Here is a 27750-nt window from a genome sequence, read left to right as displayed (position 1 = left end):
GGCACACTGGCAAAAGAGTGTTATTATAGGACTTTTTATATATTTTCTGTAGGTAAAGCAGGTTCACAGATCTTTCACACAAGCCCTTAAATATTTCATTCATTCATTATCTGTAACCCTTACCAAGTTCAGGGTCGCGGTGGGTCCAGAGCCTACCTGGAATCATTGGGCGCAAGGCAGGAAAACACCCTGGAGGGGCGCCAGTCCTTCACAGGGCAACACACACTCAAACATTCATTCACACACACCTACGGACACTTTTGAGTCGCCAATCCACCTACCAACGTGTGTTTTTGGACTGTGGGAGAAAACCGGAGCACCGGGAGGAAACCCACGCAGACACAGGGAGAACACACCACACTCCTCACAGACAGTCACCCGGAGGAAACCCACTCTGACACAGGGAGAACACACCACACTCCTCACAGACAGTCACCCGGAGGAAACCCACTCGGACACAGGGAGAACACACCACACTCCTCACAGACAGTCACCCGAAGGAAACCCATGCAGACACAGAGAGAACACACCACACGTCTCACAGACAGTCACCCGGAGGAAACCCACGCAGACACAGGTAGAACATACCACATTCCACACAGACAGTCACCCAGAGGAACCCCCGCAGACACAGAGAGAACACACCAAACTCCTCAGAGACAGTCACCCAGAGCAGGACTCAAACCCCCAACCTCCAGGTTCCTGAAGCTGTGTGACTGCGACACCTACCTGCTGTCCTTAACTTAAATAGTTAAATAACTTAAATAATACCTGCTGTGCCCTTAAATACCTTAAATACATTAATTTATTATTTGTAACCCTTATCTAGTTCAGGGTCACGGTGGGTCTAGAGCCTACCTGGAATCATTGGGCGCAAGGTGGGAATACACCCTGGAGGGGGCACCAGTCCTTCACAGGGCAACACACACACATTCACTCACACCTACGGACACGGTCACCAATCCACCTACCAACGTGTTTTTGGACCATGGGAGTAAACCGGAGCACCCAGAGGAAACCCACGCAGACACAGGGAGGACACACCACACTCCTCACAGACAGTCACCCAGAGGAAACCCACGCAGACACAGGGAGAACACACCACACTCCTCACAGACAGTCACCCGGAGGAAACCCATGCAGACACAGGGAGAACACACCACACTCCTCACAGTCAGTCTCCCGGAACGGGAATTGAAACCACAACCTCCGGGTCCCTGGAGCTGTGTGACTGCGACACTACCTGCTGCGCCCTAAAATGCCTTAAATACAGAAACCATATATTTATATTACACAGAGATACAACACCCTTAAGAGTAGTTTAATATGAAAGTGGTTCATCTGATGGCCTTGCACGATTGTTAGAAATCTCTTGTTCTCTTTATCTTAAAATGATAAATGTTCATCTTCAGGTTTAAACATTTTTTGGATTTATCTTTATTTGACTTTCCATATTATACAAGGAAACAGACAAGGAGAATTATAAACTCTATTATACAGAGTTTCTCCAAACATCTTTGACGAAAATTTAAATCACTGTATGTGTAGTCGATAGGCTCGGTCTCACCCAGTTATGTGATGTCAATAATCTGGGGTTTACTGTAGTATTATGGGAGTGTATGGAATATAAATGAAATGAATAGTTGTATGGAGGGTCATGAATCACAATGTACATCCCTGAATGAACAAACCAAAATCTAGTGCACAGTGTAACAGTTTTCCTTACCTTCGTTTAGCAGTCTCATGTATAAAGATGTGGAGGGTGAAGAAAACAATGTTGACGCCAAGTGAGATTTCTCCCTTTTATTTATTGTCAACACTGTTTTGTACAAAGAGACAGAAGAATATATCTTAGCACTTATATTCACACATATTGTGTCCGTATTCTCAATAGCTTAAGTATTGTGAAATTTCCCGTTAAATTATTATTGTAATCTTAAACACAGGTAATCTCTCTCTATACAAAAATGGAATAAAGAGAAACCATTTTGGTCATATTTACACAAGTCTGTACAATTGTGTAACATTTAAAAGAAGCATAAAAAAAAAAAAAAAAAAACAAAGGAAACAAAAACGAATTATAAAGATCAGTTTTATAGTAAAGACAAACAAAGGTGTACTTTTGTCTGTTAAAATTGGGTCCTCTAATCCAAGTCAAGTGGAGTTCTAATCTTTGTGACATGATGTGAATATTTTCCTCTATGGTGGTTTACAAAACCTTCCTAACAAAAATGTATCCCAAATTTCCATAGCTTAGAATAGTTGTCTCTATATATTAAAAATTACGGAAAAGGGGACTTTATTATTTACAGCAAAGTTTCAGACGTTACAGTAGACAGCCATTGCATTGTGCTCTGTGTCTCACACACACACACACGCACACATACACACACACACATACACACAGAGGTAATCAAGCATGAATCCAGGCACATGTACAATAACCTGTGACATACAGTACCGGAGAGAGGACATGAAATACGAAGCGAGTAGCAAAACAAAGACTGATTAGCCTGTGATAAACAGCACGCTGCAATCCTCTCTAACAGAAATCAAATCCCGGGAAGCTTATACGTCAGCGAGAGTGATCACAGAGTGCAAAAATAAAATGTAGGCTACTAACTCTCTCTCTCAGGTCTACACCCATTTACTCTCGTCCTCTACCTACATTGAGCAAATGCCGCTTATCCTGCTATCCCGGGGCCTTCTCTGAAAAGATGTTAATCACAACTAAACATTAAAGGAAGGGCAGCCTTTTTCCTGAAGGACAAAGCCCCCTTTCCTTTTAACACAGATACTTGCGCATACACAAACACACACATAATTCTGCCCTGCTGTTACCAGCTACAAGAGAAAAAATTCTCCAGCACAAGTACATGAAAGCCAACGCACATATCTATCTCCTTTTATTCAGCAAACGCACCACGCTGCAAAACAGCCATCTTTGAAACTGACCTGTCAAACTCTGCCCACAAATGCGCTCTTTCCTAACGACTGTTGCTGTTGGCTCAATTAAATTATAGCAAAACTGTTCCATTCAGCCCAATAACAAACTGCAGCACACAATACACTTTTTCCAAAAATAGCCAAATTCAAAATAGTTCCTTTCAAACATGTTTTATTTTGTATGAGTGTGATATGTCCCACAGTTGTGGGGGTCAACCTAATGTTAGCATGGCATCATAATCAAGCTAATGTTAACATGGTAATGCAATCATGCTAATCTTAATATAGTAATCAAGCTAAGGTTAGCATGGTAATGTAATCAAAATAATTTTGAAACAGTAATCAAGCTAAGGTTAGCATGATAATGCAATTGAGCTAATGTTAGCATGGTAACGTAATTGAGCTAATGCTAGCATCGTAGCATAATGTAATGTTAGCATGGTAACAGAATCATGCTAATCTTACAATGGTGTCACTACCAAGGTGCCGTATATAAATTAGTAACAGCAACACAGTCAAGCTCAGGTTCTAAGCTGAAACTATTATGTAACTCTAAATAAGTAGTTGTCCAGTGTTATGTCTTTCCAAGGTATTTTATGCTAGTTCATTATTATTCTGAACAGGATTTTCATCACGATTCCTTGAAACTTGTCCAAACAGGCAACAATAGCTACAAAAGTGGAACATGGTCAGAGTACAAGGTCAATGGAAGGACTGATACCAGTGAATGAATAGTGCACCCTCAATTTAAAAAGACCAAGCATAAAAAAGGTAAAGGATGCTTTTTAAAAAACATTTTATGGTTTAAGAGAATCAAACCATGCAAACAAAGATTTCCCCCCACTTGTTCTAACACAACTATGTGAGATTAAGAATTCAAACGCTTCAAGTGATAACATTAGCCCTATATGATCAGAAGAATGAAAATAAATTCTCATGGTTATAGTCCTAACTGAGGTCAGTCACCACCAGTTTGCCCGACGACATAAAGCGATAACTTTAAGCCGAGGACGCGATCTTCTGCAAGTACAAATTATCAGTATTTCAGTGTCCATATGCCAAAATGGAAAGACATATCTATCCCCTCCAGAATATCTGCCATAGTGTCCAACCAACCTAATTATGTACAACTCATCAACATTACCTTTGTATGGCACTAACTGGTACAATTGAAGCAAAAGAAATACACATTTCTCTGCACAAAAAAAAAGAAAGAAAACACTAAGTATGGTCCTTGAATTATACATCATATAAAAGCAAGAATGTGAAAGCAGGAATGTAAATAGAAAGAAAGATGCATGCATGTCTCTCACAATATACTCACATTTTCACAAACTCTCACACACAGACCTAGCAAATAAAAAAAAAGAAAAGAAAAGTAAGAAAGAAATAAAATGTGGCAACTGATGTGAAGTATGTTTTTTTTTTAAGTCCACAAAACCAATAGTAATATACACATCAGTTATCAACCAAATAGTATAAACATTGTGCTTAAATTGGAGATCAGTTTGGCTGATAGTATACAAAATTGTGTAAAGAAAATATTTACTTCACAAAACAAACTCATACAAGGATCTATAGGTGTATGGGAGAACATAACTACTTCTGTATCCAGAACGATTAAAATAGTCATATGTTCGTAAGTGGCTCAGAAGACAATATTAAAATAAATAAATAAATAAATAAAGAGTAAACATGGCACATACTAGAAATGCACCTAAATGGAGAAGACTTTCATTCTGAATTGCATGACCAGATGAGTTAATTAGTCAATCTCTTTACATAATTGGCTACTTAGAAAAATAGCTGGTAAGCACTTCTTGTCCGTTCATTTTGTCCAAGAATATCTGAAGTAATACCTCGACTGTGTTGTAAAACAGTGATCTTCAAGTTTGTAAACGGTCTCAAAATGGGTGAGATTTCAAAGTGATGTTTTGACAGCGATTGTCCAGGAGTCGTGGGGCTTATGTTGATAAACATTGAACTGTCCAACTCTTAAATAAGTTTTGTTTCCATGGCTATTTATCTAAACAGAAATCAAAAAACGTTGTGTATGTGTAGGGTGAAAGTAAGAAGGAAAGATACACATATGCTTCAAACATCTAGTCTGATCACCGTTTGTGTAAAATGTTAAGATGAGTAACGTTTTTAATATGCTAATTTGAATGTTGGTCAGTATTCACTTTGTGGTCAGCTTGAATTGCGCAACTAATCTATTTCACATTATTTCTAATTTAGTAACACACAAATTTCTAAAGTTACATCCTTGCTGTCTGTGCACTGTACAGTGAAAAAAAAGGAATATTTACATTTAGAAAAATACAAGCGAATGCTGAGACAAAGAGCTCTTTCATAATATCTCATAACACCCAGCTCACGGTGGGCCCAGTGCTTCCCAGAGGACAAAATGCGCACAAAAAAAGAAAGAAAGGACAAAAAATAAATAAGTAACATTGAATAATGAACACACTCTAAGAGGAAACAAAACCGTGACATTGGTTTTAGTTTGCTGTGTGATCAAAGACTGTTGTGCTCAAGAGATGTGGGATAGGGAGAAGAAAAAAAAAAATGAATCAATTGGTTTTTGTTTTTCAAGTATTTGAACTCAACACCCTGAAGCATTTCTCTGTGGATGACAACCCATGCACCGCGTATGGACGTGAAATTCCTCCTGTACTATTTCTCTATTAGTGTCTTAGGAAACTAGGTTTTTAGGAATAACAAACACTCTCTGGTTTATGTCTCTAGATTGCGCTTCTCGCTGTATATTCTAGATCAGGTGCTTCCACGATGAAGATAATTCCAGAATAACAGGTGAATCATCCAACAACCAATCAGCACGCAGTGACCAGAAAGTTACCATGGCAATAAAACCTGTATAATTAGAATTCCGGGACTCCTGCTAAGGCACATAATGTGCTGTGTACTGTGTACTAAACCAATGTTCTACTGACATTAATGCAATGTTATAAAAATTGTAAAACCATAAAAAGAGATAATAATAAATGTCCTTCACAACAATATCTCGAGTACAGCTGACATACTTGTCATCATGCCTTTTACGTACATTATACAGCACTCCATATCAGAAATGAAAATCAACATGAAGAATTAATAGTAAGGATCTTAAAGGAAAACAAGTTTGTCTACGTTTCTTCAAGCTTGGCATCGTCCCTGGCAGAGGGCTCATTCTGCGGCGGTCCTGGTGCTCCACATCACAGCAGAATGGCATGATGACGAAAGACAATGCAAGCTCAGTTGACAAATAAGATCAAATAAGATCCAGTGATCAAATAAGAAGCCTCCTGCAAAGTATTGTGCTAACAAAGAATTGTAACTAGAGTACAAATATATAACAGCATATAACATCCAGAAATCAAGCCCAAACTGAACATCATAAACATTGTAATCATATCTAATAATATTATTGTTACAACATTATCAATACAATTATTGTAAATTTTACCCTGTTGTTTCAAGACGATAACTGATTTCCTTTCATGATTGTGCCAGGTCTCCGTACCTAAGCTGGATCGGACGTTTCGTTTTGGCGTAAGGAGCAGAAAAATAGAAGGGATAAGAAAAAAGACGAGGATAAAAGAGAGTTTGTCACTCTCTAGTGAGTAGGTCCCTGTATTTACACACGTAGCCCCTACAGCGCTCTGTCTGCTCATCTACAGCATGGGTCAGTTCCTCTTGCTCACCATCTTCTTCCTTTTGAACATGAAAGTACAAAGTAGACACCGTCCTTCGGTTTACTACCTTGTCAGTCTCAATGTCTGCTGCCTCCTTTCTTTAACTTTCTATGTTTCACCCTCTGTCTCTCTCTCTCTCCTCTCTGTCATTCTCTATCTCTCCCTCTCTCACTCACAGTCGAACTTCAGACATCAGACTCAATACTGGAGAGCTTCTCGTATACGTGTCCGTTACTAGATCCATTGAATGGTCTCTGTCCTTGCCCCATACCTAACCCGTCCCTGGCGGTTAGCAGCTTGTTGTTACCCGCTGCCCCTCCATGGTGGTTGCTGAGGGGCCCGCCCAGGCACAGCTCCTTGGGGAACCGGGGTCCCACGTTGGACATGACCCCAGCGGAGGCAGAGGCTGGCAAATAGGAAGTCACCCCCATGGAGCCTCGGAAGTCAGCCCGGTTGTTGTTGAGGAGCTGCTGCTGCTGTTGTTGCGTCTGTTGCTGCTGCGGCTGTGTCTGCTGCTTTTTGACGTAGTATGATTTGGCGCCATGTAATAGGCACTGGTCGTCGCCGAAGGTTGGGATGAATGGGTTCTGGTTCACCTTATCTGGGTAGAGAGATTTAGACAAGGAGTAAGTCCCGACCCCTCGGGTACTGCCCATACCTCCTCCTCCTCCCATCATGCCTCTATCCCTGTCCCTCAAGTCCCTCTCGCCTACCGAACGACGATGCAACCCACCTTCACCCCCACGGAACAAGCTAAATGATGAGCCCCCGCCCTTCCCTCTGTCCCCAGGACCAAAAAAGGATGTCTCCCGCTCCCCTCCCGCGTACCGCTCGAACATCTGGGCATAGGGGCTCGCGCCTTCCATGTAGCGATCTTTGTCTTTCAGGCTCACACTCCGGGGTGGAGGGAGCATGGAAGCTCCACCGCCTCCGAAGCCTCCTGAGCCACCCATCCTGCCCGCCCCTTCCTTCTGCAGGTCTACGAATGTGTCGTAGGAATGCTGCCTGCGCAGGACCCTGCCGCCTGGGCCGAACTTGCGCCTCTGCGCCTGGGTCTGGGCCCCTGCTCCACCCTTCCCACCCTCCAGCAGGAACTTGCCCCCTATCTGATCCAGGAGGAGGTGGTTGTCCTCGCTGATGTCGTACAAGTTGCCTGGTTTTTTGCACGAATCACAACGCTTGCAGGTGGCTGAGCTCGGGCGGCTGGAAACTTGTCCACTCCCCCCACCTCCTCCTCCACCAGCTGATCCCCCAACACCCCCAGCAGCTGTGTAGCCCCCACCCCCTCCTCCCCCATGCATGCAAACTGGCTTGCCACCTCCACCTCCTCCACTGTGGCAGTTACGGCATTCCCAGTCCCCACCGGCCAACCCTCCCACCCCTCCAATGTTCTTTTCCCAGCATGCATGGCCCTGCGGCCCAGGAGATCCTCCTCCACCTCCCACTCCAACCTTACACTCTGTCTTCTTGGATTTACCTTTCAAGAAATCGTCCACGGGAACCAAACTAGTGCACGCTCCCCCGCCACCACTGCTGCCGACTACACCACCACATCCACCCCCACCCAGACCCCCTCCTCCGCCCATTCCTGGTGCATCGCTCAAATCCAAATGTTCCCAAGGAGATGCCCCTTCCTTGGATCGGAACTGGTCCATGTAGAAGTCTCTCAAGTTCTCTTTGTCGCGGAACATGTATGAGGAACAATTGCCCCCTCTCTGGCTTTTGCGTTCAACAGGTGGCGTAGCTGAACGATGTGCCTGTGAGACTGGGTGGTTGTGGTGATGGTGGTGGTGTATAGTGTGGTGGGTGCGCCTCCGGAAGCCCAGCTCAATTTCATCCTGCTCGCGACGGGACTTGGCAGACGCTGGCCTCTTTTTCAGACTGTCCCTGTACTGCTTGCGCCTTTTGGCATTGCCTTCAAGATTGCCATAGGTCACGGTGTGAGTGGAAATATCCGACACGTCCGAGCGGATATTGCCGTCATCCCCACCCGAGCCCGCCCCACCTCCCCCGCAGTACCTGTCATGTCCTGCTATAAACCCTGAACTGGACGCCCCGCCTTTGAAGGAGAACTTCCCATATAGATCGGGCAGGCCAGACTTGAAGCTTGACTGGGTGGGGTGGCCAGCAATCAGGTCAAACTTTTCCCTGTTCCTGTGCGTCAGTGACTGGCGGGGCTGGGTGGTGAAGATGGGCGCTACCCCTCCCCCTAAGCTGTCACAATCGTACATCCCACCCTCCAACGAACTGGCACTCCCTAAGCTACGAGGTCGGTTAGGCAAGGGACCCGACATACCCAGAGCCAGCCCGGATCCCGTGCCCCCATGGTGGTGTAGATAATGATCCTGGTACAGGTTACTGTCCTTCAGATGCAAGTTCCCAAAAGTCCTCTCCACATCACTCACGTAGTCGCTGAACATATTGTCTTCGGGCAAGTATGGTGGAGGAGGCTTGCAGTCAGTATGGCCTACCAGACTTCGGCGATGCTCGCTGATGTCGTACACAGCTGATTCACGGTGGCCATAATCCAGGGCACTGTGGGGGGAGCCATTGACCCCAGGCACTGAGGTCATGTTTTTGGCAGTACGCAGCAGTCGAAGGATGTTGGAGTGTGTGTTGTTCATGTTCATGTTCATGGTGGCTGATGGGGAGTTGAGGCCTGATTTGTTCTCCTCTATCTGAACACCGTGGATACAGCTGTAGATGCCCTGTTAGAGGAAGAACAGAGAGTGGAGAAAGTGAAGAAGGTGAAGAAGAGACTTTTTTAATTCATTTTTTTAATGAAATACAGATGACAAACTTAAATCTTTCTCTTGATTACTTTCTGATTCATATAAACATACTGCTCTCAAAAGAATATTCAGTGTTATAGTAAACGTCACCAAAAGGTCTCTGAAATTAATTCTACTATGTAACAAGGCACTGAACTGGTTTTCTAAGAAAAGAAACGTCCTCTAAGCAGTGCTGGTTTGAGGCAAAATAAATAGTAATTTTAAATATAGACAATAATGAGGGGATTGGAGGGTGAAAGGACTTAATGGCAAACTGAAACCAGTGAATGATGAGTTCATTAAAGCTTCATACATCAGAGCCCCAACCCTGCACTGTCAAAGACAGAAGATGAGTGAATGCGAAAGAGACAAGGAAAGATAGCGAGAAAGGCAGAGAGAAGAAAAAAGAAAGACAGGGACAGAGGGAATGACTGATGACAGTGCTACAATATGGCTGATTTTCATTGGTTTACACAATCAATAGTGTAAATCAATGTGATTACAATTCAGCTGACATTTGTGCATCTTCTGTTAAAGACATATCGAGCAAATTAATTACGCAGAATTATCCAAACCTCTTTAGATCAACCAAGATGCCTAAATGTACTACTCTTTAATCAACTCATCCACATCTCAGCTCACAATCAAATATAACAGAGGCACAAATGTAGGGTACTGATTTACATACTGCATGTCAGTTCCTATTGCCCAGACTTTAGTGCTTCCCAAAATAAAAGCCCCTGAAATATCTTTGATGATAAATGTCAGAAAGTATAACTGCTTAAATACCAAAATAGGCACCAGGAGGGACACCATTAATAGAATTCTCTCCCCAAAATATTCCAAAGGTTAAAGGTGGCTCCCCTGTTGGCGTTTCACAACCTCCTCAGAGAGGTCACGTCAGAAACGGTTTCTTGTCTGCCTTAGTCACTTTTTCTGCTTTACTGTATCTATCCATTATTCCTGTGAGCTTCCATTGTGTCCGCCTTATCTCTACTACCTCTTGTCATTTTTTTTTAACCTCAGGTCATTCTTGCCAGCTTGACTCTTTTCTCTCATTTATCTCCTCGCCCCTTCATCTGATTGGTCTGGTACTGACATATTCTCACATCTATGCTATCTCACTCCTTTCCTTTTTCTTTTTCCTCTGGAGGGTTCTACCCCTTCTCTTTATAACCTGTTCCTTTTTTCTTGTTCCCCCATGCATTGTTTAGTTTTCTAAATCTTTTACTTCTCTGTCTCTTCCTTGAGCCTCCCTCGCCTCATCTACCATCCTTGTTCTGCTACTGCTTTCTTTAATATTTGAACACATTTGATTATACAGTTCCACAGCAACTGAGGGTTCACTGCTCCAAGGGAAGGTTATCATAGATTATATTCCCTATGTAGGGACACTGTCCTTACAGTAATACATCACAAAGTACATGACTAAAGGTAGAGCTAAAGTGTGGGACTTTATATGAGTTCAATTCAATAGGATTAAGCAAAACTATTATCCACACTGCTACAAAGTGGAGTCAGACCAGACATTCTAGTGAAGATCTAAACTTCTAAATTTAAATACTTCATTCCAAGACTGAATGAAATTAATCCGAAGATGCTGGGTCTTAATTTATAACAATTCTGCATGTACCCATCATTGGCCCATCATTGGGAGAGCACAGGTTCATAACCTGAGGCCAGGAAACCTAAGATAGAAAAACTAGCCTCATCATCAATTTGAGCATTGGTCTGACTCTATTAAGACAGAAAGGCCACTCACCCTGCTAATGGAGAAGGTGATGCCAGGCTTGCCCGAGCACGCGCCCATGAAGCAGAAGCGTAGCTGCCAATAGAACAGGTGCTCTGCGATAAAGGTGATGAGCGACAGCGCCATGGCCGCCCCCAGCATGTAGAAGACACCGGCCATGTTGTCTACGTCCAGCTGGCTGCTCATCACTTCATTCTTCTCGTTGTGACAGATCCCAGTCAACCACAGAGCTTCTAGCTCCTCCATCTCACCTGTAAAGAAAGAGTTTTGGGAATGGGGTAGAATGGAGAAGAGAATGCCAGAATTGGAGGGATAAAATAAAAATGACAGGTTTGAATGGAGAGATGAAATGAAAATGGCGGGGGGTAATTAAGAGTGGGAAAAGTGCCAGAATTAGAGGAAGACGAAAGGAGAAATTTGAATGAAGTGAAACATGATTAAATTCATTGTGGAAGGAAAGAACAGGAGAGGGTGAGAATGTATGAAAAAATGATGCCAGAATTGGAGAATGGATAGATTAAAGAAAAGGGAGAGATGAATTAATTCATTGATGATGGGAGGAGGGACAGAAGTAGAGCAGCGTTAAGCGTGGAGGAGAGGCCAGAATTGTAAGATGCAGAATGGAAGGATGGAGAGAGACCAAATGAGAGGGGTTTAGATTGTGAGATGAATGGATGAAAAGGTAATGAAAGGGGTAAGTAAAAAAAAAAGTGAATGTGGCAGCAGAGAGGGAGTTTGTTTAGGGTGAAGGACATACAGAGAGATTGAGAGAGCGAAGAGGGAGGGAGAGAGATGAGTAAGTGTGTGATGTCTGGCCTTGAGTGAAAGTGAGTGTACTGTAGTGTACTGTAAGTTCAGAAGTGTGTGTGTGTGAGAAACAGACTGACTATATGTGTCAGGGAGAAAAATATTCTGTAGGAGTTGCTTTGGGTGTTTCTGAGGGTTAAATGTGTGTTAGGATTCTTTTCCCCTCTGTGTAGCTTAGTGCGTGTTCTTTTTTGAGCGTTTGCGTTAATGCTGCGTCTGTCTGTTTGTGCTCTTCTTAATCTGTGGCCATTTGTTTAGAACTACTTCAATGCTGCGTGCAGTAAACAAATTAAGGCTCCTGCAACGTGCAACATTTGTCATGTCACATTACTCCCAGTGAATTCCCAACAGAGCGCCTCCTCATTAATGATTGATTATGGGAGTCACTTGTGATTCCACTCCTGGAGCTAAGGGGGAACCTTAAGGGTCTGTCAGTTCTCAAAGGATGGGCAGAGTTATGCTGCATCCCCCAAATTCACAACCTGTTCATCAAGTCCAACCTGACAAAGGGACTGAGCTAGGTCTTTGATTGAATGTGATGGTCAAACAGTTGGGATGGTTTTATTGTTTGCTGCTGTCATGGCCACTGACTAAAACCCTGGCAGCACACGATGAAATCACACTGGACTGTAGCGTATCGAGCAGGAGGGGCACAATTTCAGAGATTTACAAGCCTAAGTGGAGTAACACTTTCTTGGAACACAGTAACAGCGAGTAAACAAGCAAATTACATACATATTCTTTCACAGACATTAGACTTGATATGGGGACCCACTGCCTTTTGTGGATTGCTTGTATGGCCGTTGCTATAGGAAGTGGCTGGTCTTGAACGTTAACAAAGTGGTTTTGACACCAGCTGCTGATCCAAAGCTTTTTGTACGATGGCCTACTTAAAGTGTGTTATGGAGAGGATCTGAGAAGAACCTACAGGCTTTTTGGGCCTGAGAGATATTTCTTTCTCTGTCAGCGTATCAGTTTCCCCTTGCTGAAGGAGAACTGTGCAGACTGCTCCCTTTGGACATGCGTGTTTGTGAGAGGGAGACTGAAATGGGGAGAGTGAGTGTGTGACTGTGTAAATGTGTACTTACATGTGTGCTTAATGTTTTAAATGAGGGAATGAGTGAGTGAGCAAGTGACTGAGACGTGCTCTGGTATGCACATCTCACACACACTTGACGCCATTCCCAATCTGCAGGAGGACTGCCACAAGCTTGCCTTGACACGTCTAACTGGAGCACTAATCTTGGTCCTGGGTCCTATATAAAATTATATAATGCCTAGCGGCCATGAAATAATAACGCATGACACACCTGAGCGTACCTACAGCAGACCTCCAAACAGGCAGCTGCCGTGCTGCAAAGCTAACGCATGTCGCTAGCAGTGCATGTCTCTATGCATGCATGAGCAATCAGTCAAAGGTAGTCCAGTAACTAGGCCAGGCCTAATTTAGACTAGTTACAGAGCTAGAGAGCATGTTGTGTGGCTGGATCCCAACAATCCAGCTCTGATATTTTCAAAGTACAATACATGATCAACAATGATGACATCTATTAGCAAGTTCTGCGCTAATGCTGTTCATACAGCTTTGTTAGGAGTTGTGTGAGAAGGAGATGGGCTTGTCAGTGACAGCTCAAGCTCGTTAAAGTGGATGAAACACAAAGCAGTGGAAATAACAGGCTGTAAATATGTCCCAAGATCAACACTTGGATTCCATTCTCTTTTGTTTTCTCTAGTGCATCATTTCTTCAGATACCTCTGTATATATTTCACAGCATTCGATAGAGAAAAGTCATTGAGAATTTAATTAAACTACAGCAACAGATACAGGATGTGGCATTAAGAATGGACTGGGTAGGTTATTAATTAATTGTGCTGAAGTTTTGTGTTTAAAAAAACTTGAATATTATGTTTAAAGCAATTAATGTCTTTCTGTGTCCAGAAAACCAGCTTGTAAACTACACTGTGGACAGCAGATATGTAAATATCTTTGCTGTGAGGACACTGTACAGTACAGAATATGGTATGCAATGGCATGATACTACTAGCATTTGATAACTTGATTGCCACAATGCACAGTAACAATTCTGATCCATTTAGATGGCATATATGTATCAAATGTACACAAACATTATGTTAGAAAACTGACACGAAATGCAGAGTAGGATGCAGACAACCTCATAGCTCTCAGACATTTTCAGTTAAGTCCTTGAGGATCTCCAGCAGGTTGTGATTTTGTTCTCTTCCAACTACTGCACACTTATGTCAGGTAATTTAGGGCTTTTTTGCAGCTGAGAAGAACAAAGAATAAATACCATCTTTATGCAGTAAACTGGCAACCTATGGGCTTGATTACTGGGATAAATGTCAGCTTTAATGCCTCAAGCATGTCTGTTAGTATAACAGGAGTTTAAATGAGGGCCATTTGATTCACTACAGTGTTCCATATACACATACACACCATCATGGGAATATGGTGGGAGCAAATCCAGGTCCTTGTCATCTCTTATCTGGGTGTGGGTATGATGCCTGCCTTTAGGGGAAGCTATTTACGACTCTCGTAGGAGCTTAGACTACGCCTCAATTGAAAGTAACGAGGACAGTCAACCACATGAAAAAAGATAAAGAATAAGCTTGGCTAACTGATACACTATATGGCCAAAAATATGTGGACACCCACATAGGTGCTAGGAACAAAAATTAAACAAATCATTGTTAGTAGTACTGGCAAACTTATGTTGATCTGAAATTAGCAGTTAATGAACAGCATCGCACTCCTCAGCAAAACTTGTCTCACACAAGTTTCATGTTTTTAATTGCCCATGTTCTCTATAATATCCAGCTATTATTATGTAAACCTCTGTGATGTAAACAAATCCTTAATTCTAGTCTAGCCACAAACAAACCTGCAAAGAAAGAGAGTAAATAAAGAGAGAATCATTGATTCTCTGCAAATGTGACAGCTGAGGAAAGTCACGCTAGTGCTAGCTTGATTGTATTTATTAGCCTATAGCTAAAGGGCTAGATTTAGTTGACATTACAGGGATTCTCAAATGGTTGGATGATATTTTATCTTGAAAGTGGGCTGAAATGTCATGTTTTTAACATTATAAAGTCTGTGTTGTACTACGCTACACTGTGAGTGTAACACTTTTAAGATTTTATTTCTGTTCTTTTTCTGGGCCCTGGTTTTAACATAAGAACCCAAAAAGTCTTGCATACCAAAGACTTTTTGGCTTCTTATGTTAAAACCAGAAACATTTTCCAGGGAGTATTCACCTACAATACCTTTGTTAGCTGAAGCAATTTTAACAACATATACTTGGGCTTGTTTGATAGCAAACTGCTCATTATTAATTTCTGTACTATCGCCTACAAAACAGCAGTGTCATGTCATGTGTGCTTACCATCTCCAAACAGCTGCAGAATGGCAAGGTCCACTGGCCTCTTCCAGCCAGAATCTTTCTGGATAGCAATGCCGTAGCCTGTGGTAGCAAAGATATATCCACTACCAATGGTCACAAGCTTGCAGCCCTCGTCTCGGCCAGCCATGTAGTTCAGCACAGCGGCATCATAGATAAAGGCGTCCAGTTTACTGTCCAGAACAGAGAGTGCGAGATCATTCAGGCATCCAAGAGGGCTTGACTGTAGCTAATAGATGCTGACTATATTTGGATACCCATGTGGACTTTGCATGCACCAGGCCAAATTACATTTTCTAAGACACAAATTAAACTGCAGAGGGAAGAAACTGCTACAGAGTGCTTATTAGACCATGGCCAATTTAACTGTTTTTTGTTTTTTTTGCATGTATTTTCATGTGCCTTTGCTCCCTTATTTAGTCAACTGAGCAAAAACCTCATGCACTGTGTCCCTAGTGATGAACTCTCATGCTGAGGCTTTGCTGATAGCTGGACATTGTCCGTACAGGGAGCTGGTGCTGAACATGATGAGGCAAGTCTGAGGCACAGCTTGAAATGTGAAGTCATAAAGTCTGAAATCAGTTTCAGATGTACAGCCAATCTAGCAGATGTGACATCTTTTCATTTCAGGGTTTGCTCAGAAAGTCCATTTTTAAAAACTGCAGACCTAAATAATGTGTGTGTGTGTATCAGTGGCAATATCAATACTATTCCCATAGAATTATACTAGTCACATAGTTGATGAAGTGCTATATGAATGTATAAATGTCTTTACTGCCTATTGTACACAACAAAAGTGTACTCAACAGTACAAAATGTCTGATTAGGTTAGTATGTTTTACAATCAAGTATTGATGTACTGTACAGCTCTAATATTAAATATTAAATTATCCTCTTTTTAATCTGCGCATTTCCCCAAAAGCTCCTATGATTTGCAATTAGATGGGCGTCCCAAAACAACATGGGCTTATTTACAGTGTACAGTCCTGGAGTCTGGTGATTACTCTTGCGTAATATTTTGGACTGCAGTGAGAGAATGGATGTATAGCATGGCATGTTGGCATACTCATTATAATCAAACATGATTAGAGATGCCACATATCAGAAATGAGTACAGATGAATTAAGCGTCATAGCAGTCAGTTGAGTGTCTCAGCGAGATGTGTGTGGTTTAGTCATTTCTAAACAAACAGCCTCAGGCGTCTCCAGTTTGATGCTATTACCAGCTGTGAGTCCACTGAACACCCACTCACTCACATACATATCCTCTCCTTAAGCTTCTTTCTATCTCTCTCTCTCTTTCTCACTCTATCCCCCACCCCTCACTTATTTTTTTTCCTGTTGCTTTTTTCCCCCTCTTGCTTGCTCATCTTCAATCCCGTTTCTTTTTTCCTATATTCTCTCTCTCTCTCTCTCTCTCTTTCTCTCTCTCTCTCTCTCTCTCTCTCTCTCACCCAGTCTTCAGGCTCTGGAGAGCCTCATCCACATTTTTTTGGTGGAAGCTGGTCATGTAGCTGTGCATCTCTTTGTAGTTGTTCCTAATGTTCCTCTCTGTGCTGCCGTTGGGAACTGTGCCAAAGCGGAACGGGGGAGTGTAGTCATTTGGACGCTGGAACTGGAGGGTGAGAAAGAGAGAGAGAGAGACAGAGAGAGAGAGAGAGAGAGAGAGAGAGAGAGAGAGAGAGAGAGAGAGAGAGAGAGAGAGAGAGAGAGAATATAGTGTGAGAAAACTGTTAAAAAATGGAGCTGGGAAGTCATCCACTGGATGAGTTAAACTGCTACTTAACAAAGCCAAAAACTGTTTATGTTTTTTTCTCAGCCCATTGTTTTCTTAGCCATGATGGTTAGACATGCATGTTGTTCCCCACCCTGTAGAAACTTTGACAATCCACACATTTTGCTTTGTTGTCCCCAAAATACAGCATTGTCTTTTGTCCTTCGGGGACAATAAAGGTTCCTCAGATAAAAACCCCTCTGACAGAGAATGTCACAAAACAGGGATCAACAATGGACAGGCTTTTCCAAGATGAGGGAAAAAGAGTTTCCAAGCAGAATGTTGACCTGTCTCTGAACCCACGTTTATGCAATGTATTGAAATTTAATGACTAAAGAAACTTGATGTTAAACGTTTGTTTATTTTTTAAATTCTTCTTCTTCGCATTTTCAGTTCCACCTTAAATGTCTGAACTCGTTCTACTGATTCCACAGTAAATGGCTGAACTCGTTCTACTGATTCCACCTTAAATGTCTGAACTCGTTCTACTGATTCCACCTTAAATGGCTGAACTCGTTCTACTGATTCCACCTTAAATGGATGAACTCGTTCTAATGATTCCACATTAAATGTCTGAACTCGTTCTACTGATTCCACCTTAAATGGATGAACTCATTCTACTGATTTCACCTTAAATGTCTGAACTTATTCTACTGATTCCACCTTTAATGGATGAACTCGTTCTACTGATTCCACCTTAAATGGCTGAACTAGTTCTACTGATTCCACATTAAATGTCTGAACTTGTTCTACTGATTCCACCTTAAATGTGCAAATTTGTTATATTTATTCCAATTTTAACGGCTGAACCTGTGGTGTTGGTCCCAATTTTAATGGATGAAATTCTTGTAGTGTCCTAAATTAGACCACCTCTTTGTGACAGACCAAATTTAGGTCCTTTGGTCCTGACCATGGTCTGAAGCATATTTCATGCCCGCTGTTGTTTTGTTTCAGTTTAAAAAAAGCAGGTGAGAAAGTAGCTAAGAGCTGTTGAAGCCCTCCAACATGACTCTGAGCTGGTGGTGGGCTAAATAAAGTTCCATGTCTGTTTTCGTGACTGACTAGCTGTAGTAGGCATGATTTCTTGTTATTGAGTTCAGTGTGTTTGTCTGCACAACAGGAGAGGGAAGTGTGGCTGAATATTTAAGCATGTGTTTTAATCTGATATTCTAGTGCTCTAGCGCAACATCCACTGGCCGGATGTCACATAATGCACTTTTAAATGTTGCAACCTTGTTACTATCATTTTACATAGTTTAACAATGTGCTTTGCTGTTCACATTATGTGGACATATCATAATGAATGGCCCCCCACCCCAAAACAAACAAACAAACAAAACACAAAACAAACAGCATTAAACCAATATTCCGTAGCATTTAAAATTAAACAATAATAATGGAACCCAAAACTCAAAATGTCCTAGAATCTTGAATATGTAACAATGGCTATAAACAGTCACAAAGTACACTATACTGTAACAGATGGGTTTAGTAATTATTTTATTAGATTATCATTTAAAATTTTGGAAATTATTGTTGTAAACTTTGAATTGTTACATAAAATAATCCATGTTATTAAAAGGTAATGCTTTATCATATTCAATATTTCAGTGATTAAAGTTATATACTGTAAATGATCTATAAAATATCTCTTTTCCACTCCAAGGAAGTCAGGATTTTATTTAATATTCTAACTTAATCCCCAATGTATTCAAAACTTTCTCAGTCATGATAGAATCACTTGTTCATTTCACGTATTATTCTGGACCAAAAATTTAAAAAAAATAATTATGAAAACTTCCACATGTCAGCAAATCAATCATGAAAAGGCAATGTTGGATATTCAATTTAAAACTATAAAAAAACAATATGACTCTCAATATCAATCTCTACATGCTGAATGCATTCTGGTTTATATAATGGAGCACGTGACTCACAACAAAAAACAATTCCAAACGTTTTTTTTATTTCTCAATTGAAAAAATCCAGGTTTAAAGGCAGAAAAGATATTCAGAGCTTTTATTAACACTGAATCATAGTTTTTTGACCTGTGGGCACTCAGCTGCTTCAGTCCTTAAAAGATGAATGAGATTTTTTCCTCATTTCACAGTGGAATCATGTCAGTGTATCCTGTAAACCCATATTCCTACATCCGCTTGACACCCAGAAGCCTTGCCAGACATGAAGAAAATAAAGCGCAACTTAAAGTAAAGAACAAAATCTCACCATATCAATTATTCAATGGCTACAACAGCCTCTCAAAGTCAATTCCCCTTGCCTGTTTTAGCAGCTGTAACCCAGTTCCCATTAGCCCAGTAATTTCTCCCTTATAACGGCCAGACACAGAGCTGTAAGAACATACCACAGAAAGAGTGAAGAGAGCAATTAACACGACCCACCGCTAGAGCATGACCAACACCTCGGACAATTACAGGTTATTTCACTCAATTTACTCACACCTGAACTGCAGGGACTAGCACACAACTGAGACAATATATTACACCAACTTCACCAAAATTGCTCTCATTAAACTAATGACTTTTATATTTATCCAGAAAGTGAATAACTAAGAAAGTGAATAGAGTGATTGTGCAATTACTGAGAAAGTCATACAAAAATTGAGAATGAAGTTATAACGAAACCTTAATAGGTAGAACGCCCCGTATTTGAAACGTGTTGGGGTACAGGCAATGAAGCCTTGTGGGGTTTTATGGGTAAGTCCCGGCTACCTTTTTGTCGCTGAGACCAGACACCTGGTCCACATACTCCTCCTGGATCATGAAGGCAGCAAGGTTAGCAGTGTAGCTGGCCAGGAAGATCACAGCGAAGAAGGCCCACACTGAGACCATGATCTTACTGGTGGTGCCTTTTGGGTTCTGTACAGGGACGGAGTTGTTGAAGACCAGACCCCACAGCAGCCATATAGCCTTCCCAATGGTGAAGGAGGGACCACCCGGCTCTGGGCGACAAAGAGAGAGAGAGAGAGAGAGAGAGAGAGAGAGAGAGAGAGAGAGAGAGACATATATGGAGAGAGTGAAAGCACATGTGGGAGAGTTTGTGGAAGAGGCAGCAGGAAGAAGAGAAGTAAAAAAAAAAAATAGGAGGGAGGCCCAAAGGAAGTAATGTGAAAGGTAGACAGGCAAAGGAAGAGAAAAGAGGATAGAAGAGAGGGAGCAAAAAAAAGATGTTTATAAGTTAGATGAGTGCAAGCATCAGCAAGTTCTGGAGCTGTCGAAACAGTAACCGGAGGTGAAAAAGGCATGGTACTGTGAGAGAGACAGAGAGCGAGAGAGAGAGAGTGTGTGTGATGGGGGGTGCACAGAGGGACTCTACAGTGTGTAGTAATTATAGAGGATCAGAAGTGTGTTTAAGCTACAGCAGAGTACAACACACTTATGTAACAGAGGCGTGTCATTAAACATGGGGCTGTGGGTGAGAGCAGAAATTCTTCTGGCTTATAGCAAATAACTCTACACATGACATATACAACGTACAGCAATGTTTCAGACTACACTCCATATAACACTCCATTCAAAGCAATATTTCATTTGAACCTATTTAAATAATACTCTGCAATTTACTCAGTCAATTTAAATCTAAGGGGTTCCACGACATTACTATATAAAAACATACTGTTTTACAATGTATTTAGAGGGCACAAATTGTATATTTTAATCCACAAGTTAATTGCAATATTTGTGGTGGGTTATGTGCTAAAAATTTTGTCATAGTGTATTTTTACATTTTGGTATCTTCTATTGTTGTTTCTTGTTCGTTAAAAGGGACATATGCAAAACTAACTTTTCGCATGCTTTTGTATTTCTACCTGGGTCTCTACTGCTCCTGTAAACACGCCAAATGCAAAAAAAAACATCCATCTGTTTTCTGAGAGTCAGTTGAAAGAGTTTGGTGTCAGGAATCATATGCTTCTATGAGTCGTTTGGATGGCTCCCTTATTGTAATGTCACACTAGGGAAATTTGGATAGAACCACACTGGCATTCGTGAAGGTGTTTGTGCAGGCAAAGCCGGACCACACTATACGCTTACTACACATGTTGCGTACGGCCCCGCGAATTAACCTAGGCCCCCTCGTCTCAAGTTAGGAAGAGTTTGTGTATAATCAGAAGATGAAGAGAAACTATCCTTCAGGAAATGAAAAGACTGAGCTGCAGGAACAGCAGTGAGATAAACTGTGAAGGTTCTTCTTGAGGTTGGATTGTTAAAAAATAATAATTTATATACGTAGCCGCGGGAATATATTTAGAGGTGGTGTGCACTGCGTAGCTGCTCTCCACGACCTTAAGCCTCGCAGTGCCATAGAGTCATGAACCAAACTTTGAAGCTGAAAAGTGAAAAGTGAACATATACTGATGTTTGTATAGTGTCTAGTACTCGTTTAAACTTCCCCAAACACATCAGTACATTCTAGAAGCTGTTTACTATTTAATACCACTTTAAAAATGACAGTTATTTCCAAGTGCTAAGTGGAGTTCTTCGAAATTTCAGTTCCACCTTAAACGCTGCAGCTGTTACAGAATTAGACAAATGCTGACTGATGCTGGAGGGCTGATCACAAAGTTTATTCTGTTAAAATTGTTTATATATATATATATATATATATATTTTTTTTTTTTATTATTATTAAATAAATATTGTTTGTTTACATTCCTCCAGGTGATCCGGTTTCCTCCCGTGGTTCAAAAACACATGTTGGTAGGTGGATTGGCAACTTAAAATTGTCCGTAGGTGTGAGTGAATGTGTGAGTGTGTGTTGTCCTGTACAGGACTGGGGCCCCGGGCCCATGGCGACCCTGAACTGGACAAGCGGTTACAGATAATGAATGAATGAATGAATGAATGAATGTTTTTTTACACCACATTTTGTACTGTATAAGGCTGGTTGTTTATTCTTAAGCCAAAAAAGGAAGGAGAGTACTTGTGGAGGGTCAGGTGCAACTTTCAAAAAATGGTCACATTTTGGTTCAGGGTTCAAAATTTCGCTTAGGTCTGGAAATAAATAAGTCTGGACCGGCTCTGTGTGCAGGAAGCTCCTCTTCTTGCTCTGGGTCCAATTCAGGGTCAAACAAATAGGGTTGGATAGTGCCTCTGTTTTCTGTCATTTTCACAACTCTCAGCGTAAACATGGGATGGATGGGGGGTCGCCAGCTACAGCTTATTTGCATAAAACAGACAGAGTCCTTAAACGGCTCGTTCTGAAAGGGACTGAAACAGGCAAGAATAGAACTGGTGAGATCTCTTTATGTGAGAGTGATTATGTGCAAAGAACTTCATGAACATGTTTTGTATAACCCTTAGACCTATTCTAACTTGTCTAAAAAGAGGTGTAATATGTCCCCTTTAAGATTATATTTATTTCCTTGGTTCTGATTGGCTACACTGAATTGTTCCTCATTCAAAAGAGAATTTGTGCTAAAATGTACACAAATCTTGTTGGATACAATAAGTTTTGGCCACTCCTTTTTCTCTGGATCTTTTAAAAGGCTCAACTCAATCATCAAAACCATGATTTATTATTCAAAATAAAAAAATTGTTTTTCTAACATAATTTCCCAAAACAGACTTCACTGACTGGGGAGCAATAGCAATCTAAAGATACTTCTGTACTAAACCCGTTTTAAGTATGCCTGCCCCGCATAGAGGACCTGCTCTAAGAAGCATAAAATGATTTGTTTAGAAACTACAAAGCACTTCTTCTCATGTGAGTGGCATTAATATATAAAAAAAGGTCTAAAATATCCAGTTAACAAAAATGACTGATTAAACTTTTAAGCTCTAACTTTGGGGAAAAAGCTAGTAGAAATAAATTTTAAATATATTTTTTACAGCCCTTTTTAATTTGTTTTCTAACCTATATTTTATTGTATTTTGGAGAAAACCCCTACACTAGATGCTGGTTAATATGATGGAAAGAAGGCTGTATTGCTTGCACGGACAGGGATGGGTGAAAGGTTTTGACATTTTGGCTGTAATATGTCAGGGTGTTTAATAGGTGTTCTTCTCCCACTGTGTGTCTGTGTGTGTGTGTGTGTGTGTGTGTACCTCGTCCATCTGCCAGACAACGGTTATAGCCCACAGGACTGAAGTACTCAAATACAAAGACAGCTACAGCAGACACAATCAGCAGCATCACGAACATCATCACCCAGACATCAGCGCTGAAAGGCTCTGAGAGGGGGAGAGAGAGAGAGAGAGAGAGAGAGAGAGAGAGAGAGAGAGAGAGAGAGAGGTTTTCATTAATGAAGTGCTTTTTGAGGTACCCTGAAGAAATGATCTTATCTCGAAGCCACTTTATTCGACTTATTCTGCATCACTAGCAGAGAGAGAGAGAGTGATAGAAGGGACCAGAACACTGTAGATTTAAATATTCTAAACTGCATACAATGTAGGTTTACATGTTTTACTGATACATAATATACTACAATTATGCACAGTACTGTGAGACATCACCCATTTCACACCATTTAAAAATCACATTAAGTACTAGTTACTAGTTACTATTTCTGGAAAAAACTAATTACAGATAATTTCATAACAGCATCAGTGAATGTGTCCAATAAATGAACAAGGTTACCTTTTACTAGCTTTAATACGTTTGGAGAAACATTCAGTTTTTCAGAAAAATCTGCATGGGACATTTTTCTACTTTCAATGTTCTTATGTCTTTTATGTCCAATGTCTTAGAAGTTTCTGCTTCTCATTAATGACATATAATCAGTGATGGTCATTTTTGGACTCGGATGCTGCAAGTTCTCACCTATATATATGTGTGTGTGTGTATTAACTTTATTACATAGTCATCTTCAGCTTGTAGCACATAAATAACATTTCTTTGTGCCTACATAAACTGGATATTTTGAAAAATATGAATGGAAAATCATATTACAATCAAATGTACACATGTAACGACAGATTGGCTTTTGTGTTTGTGTAATGTGTTTGTGTTCGTATGTAAGCACACACTTTTTTCCATACCTAGAAATGCAGAGGGCGACACTGTGCCGTTGCTACGGGAGACCATGACACTAATACCCGTCTCTATAAAGGGCACAGAGAAGTCAATGACCTCTGACCTCTCTTCATTGATGGTCAAAGAGCCCACTGCCATGTGGGCATTCTTAAACACCACCTGCAGAGTGGGAGAGAAGAACAGAGAGAGACAAAGAGAAAAAGAGAGATACAGAGGTTACAAAATCTGAGAGAGCTATGACATACACAGCTGCAACATTGTAGGAAACAGTGGACCAAGAAAAAGGAGAGAGGACAAGACTTTACATGAGGGAAGTACAGTCTTTACCCTCCTTAAATAGAATTGATAGGTATTTAAATAAATAAATACATAAATAAATACATAAATAAAGGCCCAACATTGGTTTGAAAAGTGCTGGGGAAAAGAACACAGACCTGGTGTTTCATTCCATTCAGCAGCCCCAACATGCATTCATTGAAAAGAAATGAGCACTGGTACTGAGAGGAAGAGGTTGCATTCATTGAACAGAAATGAGCACTGGTACTGAGAGGAAAAGGTTCACAGTAGGTTTTATGGATGCGTTTGTGAAGCATATTGCAGAAAATAAAATACAAGGATTATCGCTACTATGTTTTTTTATAGGTCGGCACTGTGGCGCAGCAGGTAGTGTCACTGTCACACAGCTCCAGGGCCTACATTCATCCTCCCTGTTTGCTACATTCATCTCAGAATAATCTGACAAAATATAAAGTATTAAAAAAAAAAAAAAAATATATATATATATATATATATACACGTTGGTAGGTGGATTGGTGACTCAAAAGTGTCTGTAAGTGTGAGTGTGTGTGTGTGTTGCCCTGTGAAGGACTGGCGCCCCCTCCAGGGTGTATTCCCGCCTTGCGCCCAATGATTCCAGGTAGACCCTGGACCCACCACGACCCTGAACTGGCTAAGCAGTTACAGATAATGAATGAATGAATATATATATATTTATTATGAATACAAGCAGATCCAATAAAGGTCCAATAAAGTAGAGGAAACACTTCTGGAAAAGCAAACTCTATATCTCTATATCATTGGGCGCAAGGCAGGAATACACCCTGGAGGGGGCGCCAGTCCTTCACAGGGCAATACATACACACTCACACTTACGGACACTTTTGAGTCACCAATCCACCTTCCAACGTGTGTTTTTGGACTGTGGGAGGAAACCAGAGCACCCGAAAGACACCCACGCAGACACAGAGAGAACACACCACACTCCTCACAGACAGTCACCCGGAGGAAACCCACGCAGACACAGGGAGAACACACCACACTCCTCACAGACAGTCACCCGGAGGAAACCCACACAGACACAGGGAGAACACACCACACTCCTCACAGTCACCCGGAGGAAACCCACGCAGACACAGGGAGAACACACCAAACTCCTCACAGACAGTCACCCGGAGGAAACCCACACAGACACAGGGAGAACACACCACACTCCTCACAGACAGTCACCCGGAGGAAACCCACACAGACACAGGGAGAACACACCACACTCCTCACAGACAGTCACCCGGAGGAAACCCACACAGACACAGGGAGAACACACCACACTCCTCACAGTCACCCGGAGGAAACCCACGCAGACACAGGGAGAACACACCACACTCCTCACAGACAGTCACCCGTAGGAAACCCACACGGACACAGGGAGAACACACCACACTCCTCACAGACAGTCACCCGGAGGAAACCCACACAGACACAGGGAGAACACACCACACTCCTCACAGACAGTCACCCGGAGGAAACCCACACAGACACAGGGAGAACACACCATACTCCTCACAGTCACCCGGAGGAAACCCACGCAGACACAGGGAGAACACACCAAACTCCTCACAGACAGTCACCCGTAGGAAACCCACGCGGACACAGGGAGAACACACCACACTCCTCACAGACAGTCACCCGGAGCGGGACTCGAATACACAACCCCCAGGTCCCTGGAGCTGTGTGACTGCGACACTACCTGCTGCATTTTTGTACACTCTTAAAAAAGTGACCCGGACAAAGACAGCCATTACAGAAAGAGGTGGGGACATGTCCCCAACATCCAGCCTAAATTATGCCTTTGCAAATGATATCCACATTCATTGACTGTGGACACGGGGAGAACACACCATATCCATATACAATATAACATTTTTGTAATTTTTTGCAATAAAAAAAAGCATTTTAATTAGATGTTTAATAAAAACATAAAAGGATAACTGTCACTATTTGTATTATATTAAGACATATTTACTTCTAGGCACCCCTTCAAATGAGCAATGGCACAAGTGCCATGAATCAACAGCACATGAGCTAAGAATTCACTGGCAACCGTTGGCTAGAGGAGTAAAAAGCCCCAGCAGTTGGCTGTGGAAAAGTGCAAGGCATTCTCTGGAGTAATATTCTTCTAATATTCTTAGGGTGGCATTTGTGATACAGAACTAACCATTCAATCTTGATAATAATCTTAAATGACATCATACCTGACATCATACCAGACTAATGTTTTAGAGACTGAATGCAATCTAAAGCAATGTTCCAACATCTAGGGACCACCTCTATAGTACCCTAGGTATTAATCTGAGATGAGCAAGTACTTGGATTTCAACATATTTGCCCTTTGCCTACTATTATTTTCAATGGAGCATAAATAAACACTGGATGCAGAGAAGATTAAAATGAGTGAATATATGAAGATAAATTGGGTTACAACAGTGAGCCATTATGTATATGTGGAAACAGTCATGCCTCCTTTTTTCTTGCCCTCTCCTCTCTATCCTTCCTCCCTCAGTCTTCTCTTCAGCTCAGGTATATTTAGCTTTAAATATCAGAGGCCTCTGGCTACACTCGAAAATGGGACAAAACAGATTGAGTTAATAAGGTGAACGTATGTTACTGAGACATACTGCCCATTATCTACAGCCCTCTCCTCCTCACACCTCTCCTTATATTATCCTAAACAATCTGATTACCTTTTCAGTGTGTTCACACCAACACTGAACTCCAGACATGAGCCACATATGATCCAATACATTACTGTCAATAGCCATACACTTAAATGCAATGTGCTAAAAACCCTTTTATCATATGTAAGAAGCTGCCGTCCTGAGCGAGTAAACACATGAATAGGGACATACACTATATGTCCAAAAACCTGTAGGCAATCCCTATAATTCAGCTACTGTCAGGTGCACCCATTGTGGACAGAGATATTCAGTTGTGCTCGCAAAGCTTGTATAATCTCCACAGTCAAGCTTGAAATGACGTGTCACTCTGGAGCACCTGCACACGAGCGTGAGTTTACCGTGCTCAGAGCTGAGCATTGCTTAGAAAGTCCCTCCAGCACTGGGCTGTAGTGATAGAGCTCAATTTAATACCTAAGCGTATGTGATTCACTAGTAATTCAACATCGGTAACTGACCTCATTATTATTTCCATGGCTGAATGCCATCAAGTCCTCAAAGAAATGTTTCAATTTAGAGCTTTCTCAGGTGAGTACAAGCTTTTACCAGAGCAAAACAGGACAAATAAACTATTAATATCGTAGTCTTCAA

The 27750-nt window shown here is 41.6% G+C and overlaps 1 protein-coding gene across 3 annotated transcripts in view; it reads right to left on the bottom strand.

Moving 5' to 3' along the window:
* Positions 1–1804: 1804 nt before the first annotated feature.
* The window catches only part of grin2bb (glutamate receptor, ionotropic, N-methyl D-aspartate 2B, genome duplicate b), a 128558-nt gene continuing 102612 nt past the window's right edge, over positions 1805–27750 (bottom strand). For all 3 annotated transcript variants that reach the window (XM_066661219.1, XM_066661221.1, XM_066661220.1), the window contains 7 exons: positions 24157–24310; positions 23224–23349; positions 19891–20120; positions 16842–17002; positions 15374–15561; positions 11175–11413; positions 1805–9349 (listed from right to left, as the gene is read on the bottom strand). In XM_066661219.1, coding sequence (XP_066517316.1) covers positions 6827–9349; positions 11175–11413; positions 15374–15561; positions 16842–17002; positions 19891–20120; positions 23224–23349; positions 24157–24310 — 3621 coding nt within the window. In that variant the 3' untranslated portion in view covers positions 1805–6826. The remainder of the gene's footprint in view (positions 9350–11174; positions 11414–15373; positions 15562–16841; positions 17003–19890; positions 20121–23223; positions 23350–24156; positions 24311–27750) is intronic.

Source organism: Hoplias malabaricus, chromosome 2, assembly GCF_029633855.1.
Source record: "Hoplias malabaricus isolate fHopMal1 chromosome 2, fHopMal1.hap1, whole genome shotgun sequence".
NCBI lineage: Eukaryota > Metazoa > Chordata > Actinopteri > Characiformes > Erythrinidae > Hoplias > Hoplias malabaricus.
The sequence above is the reverse complement of the archived record's forward strand: the minus strand, read 5'-3'. Positions and strand labels throughout refer to the sequence as shown.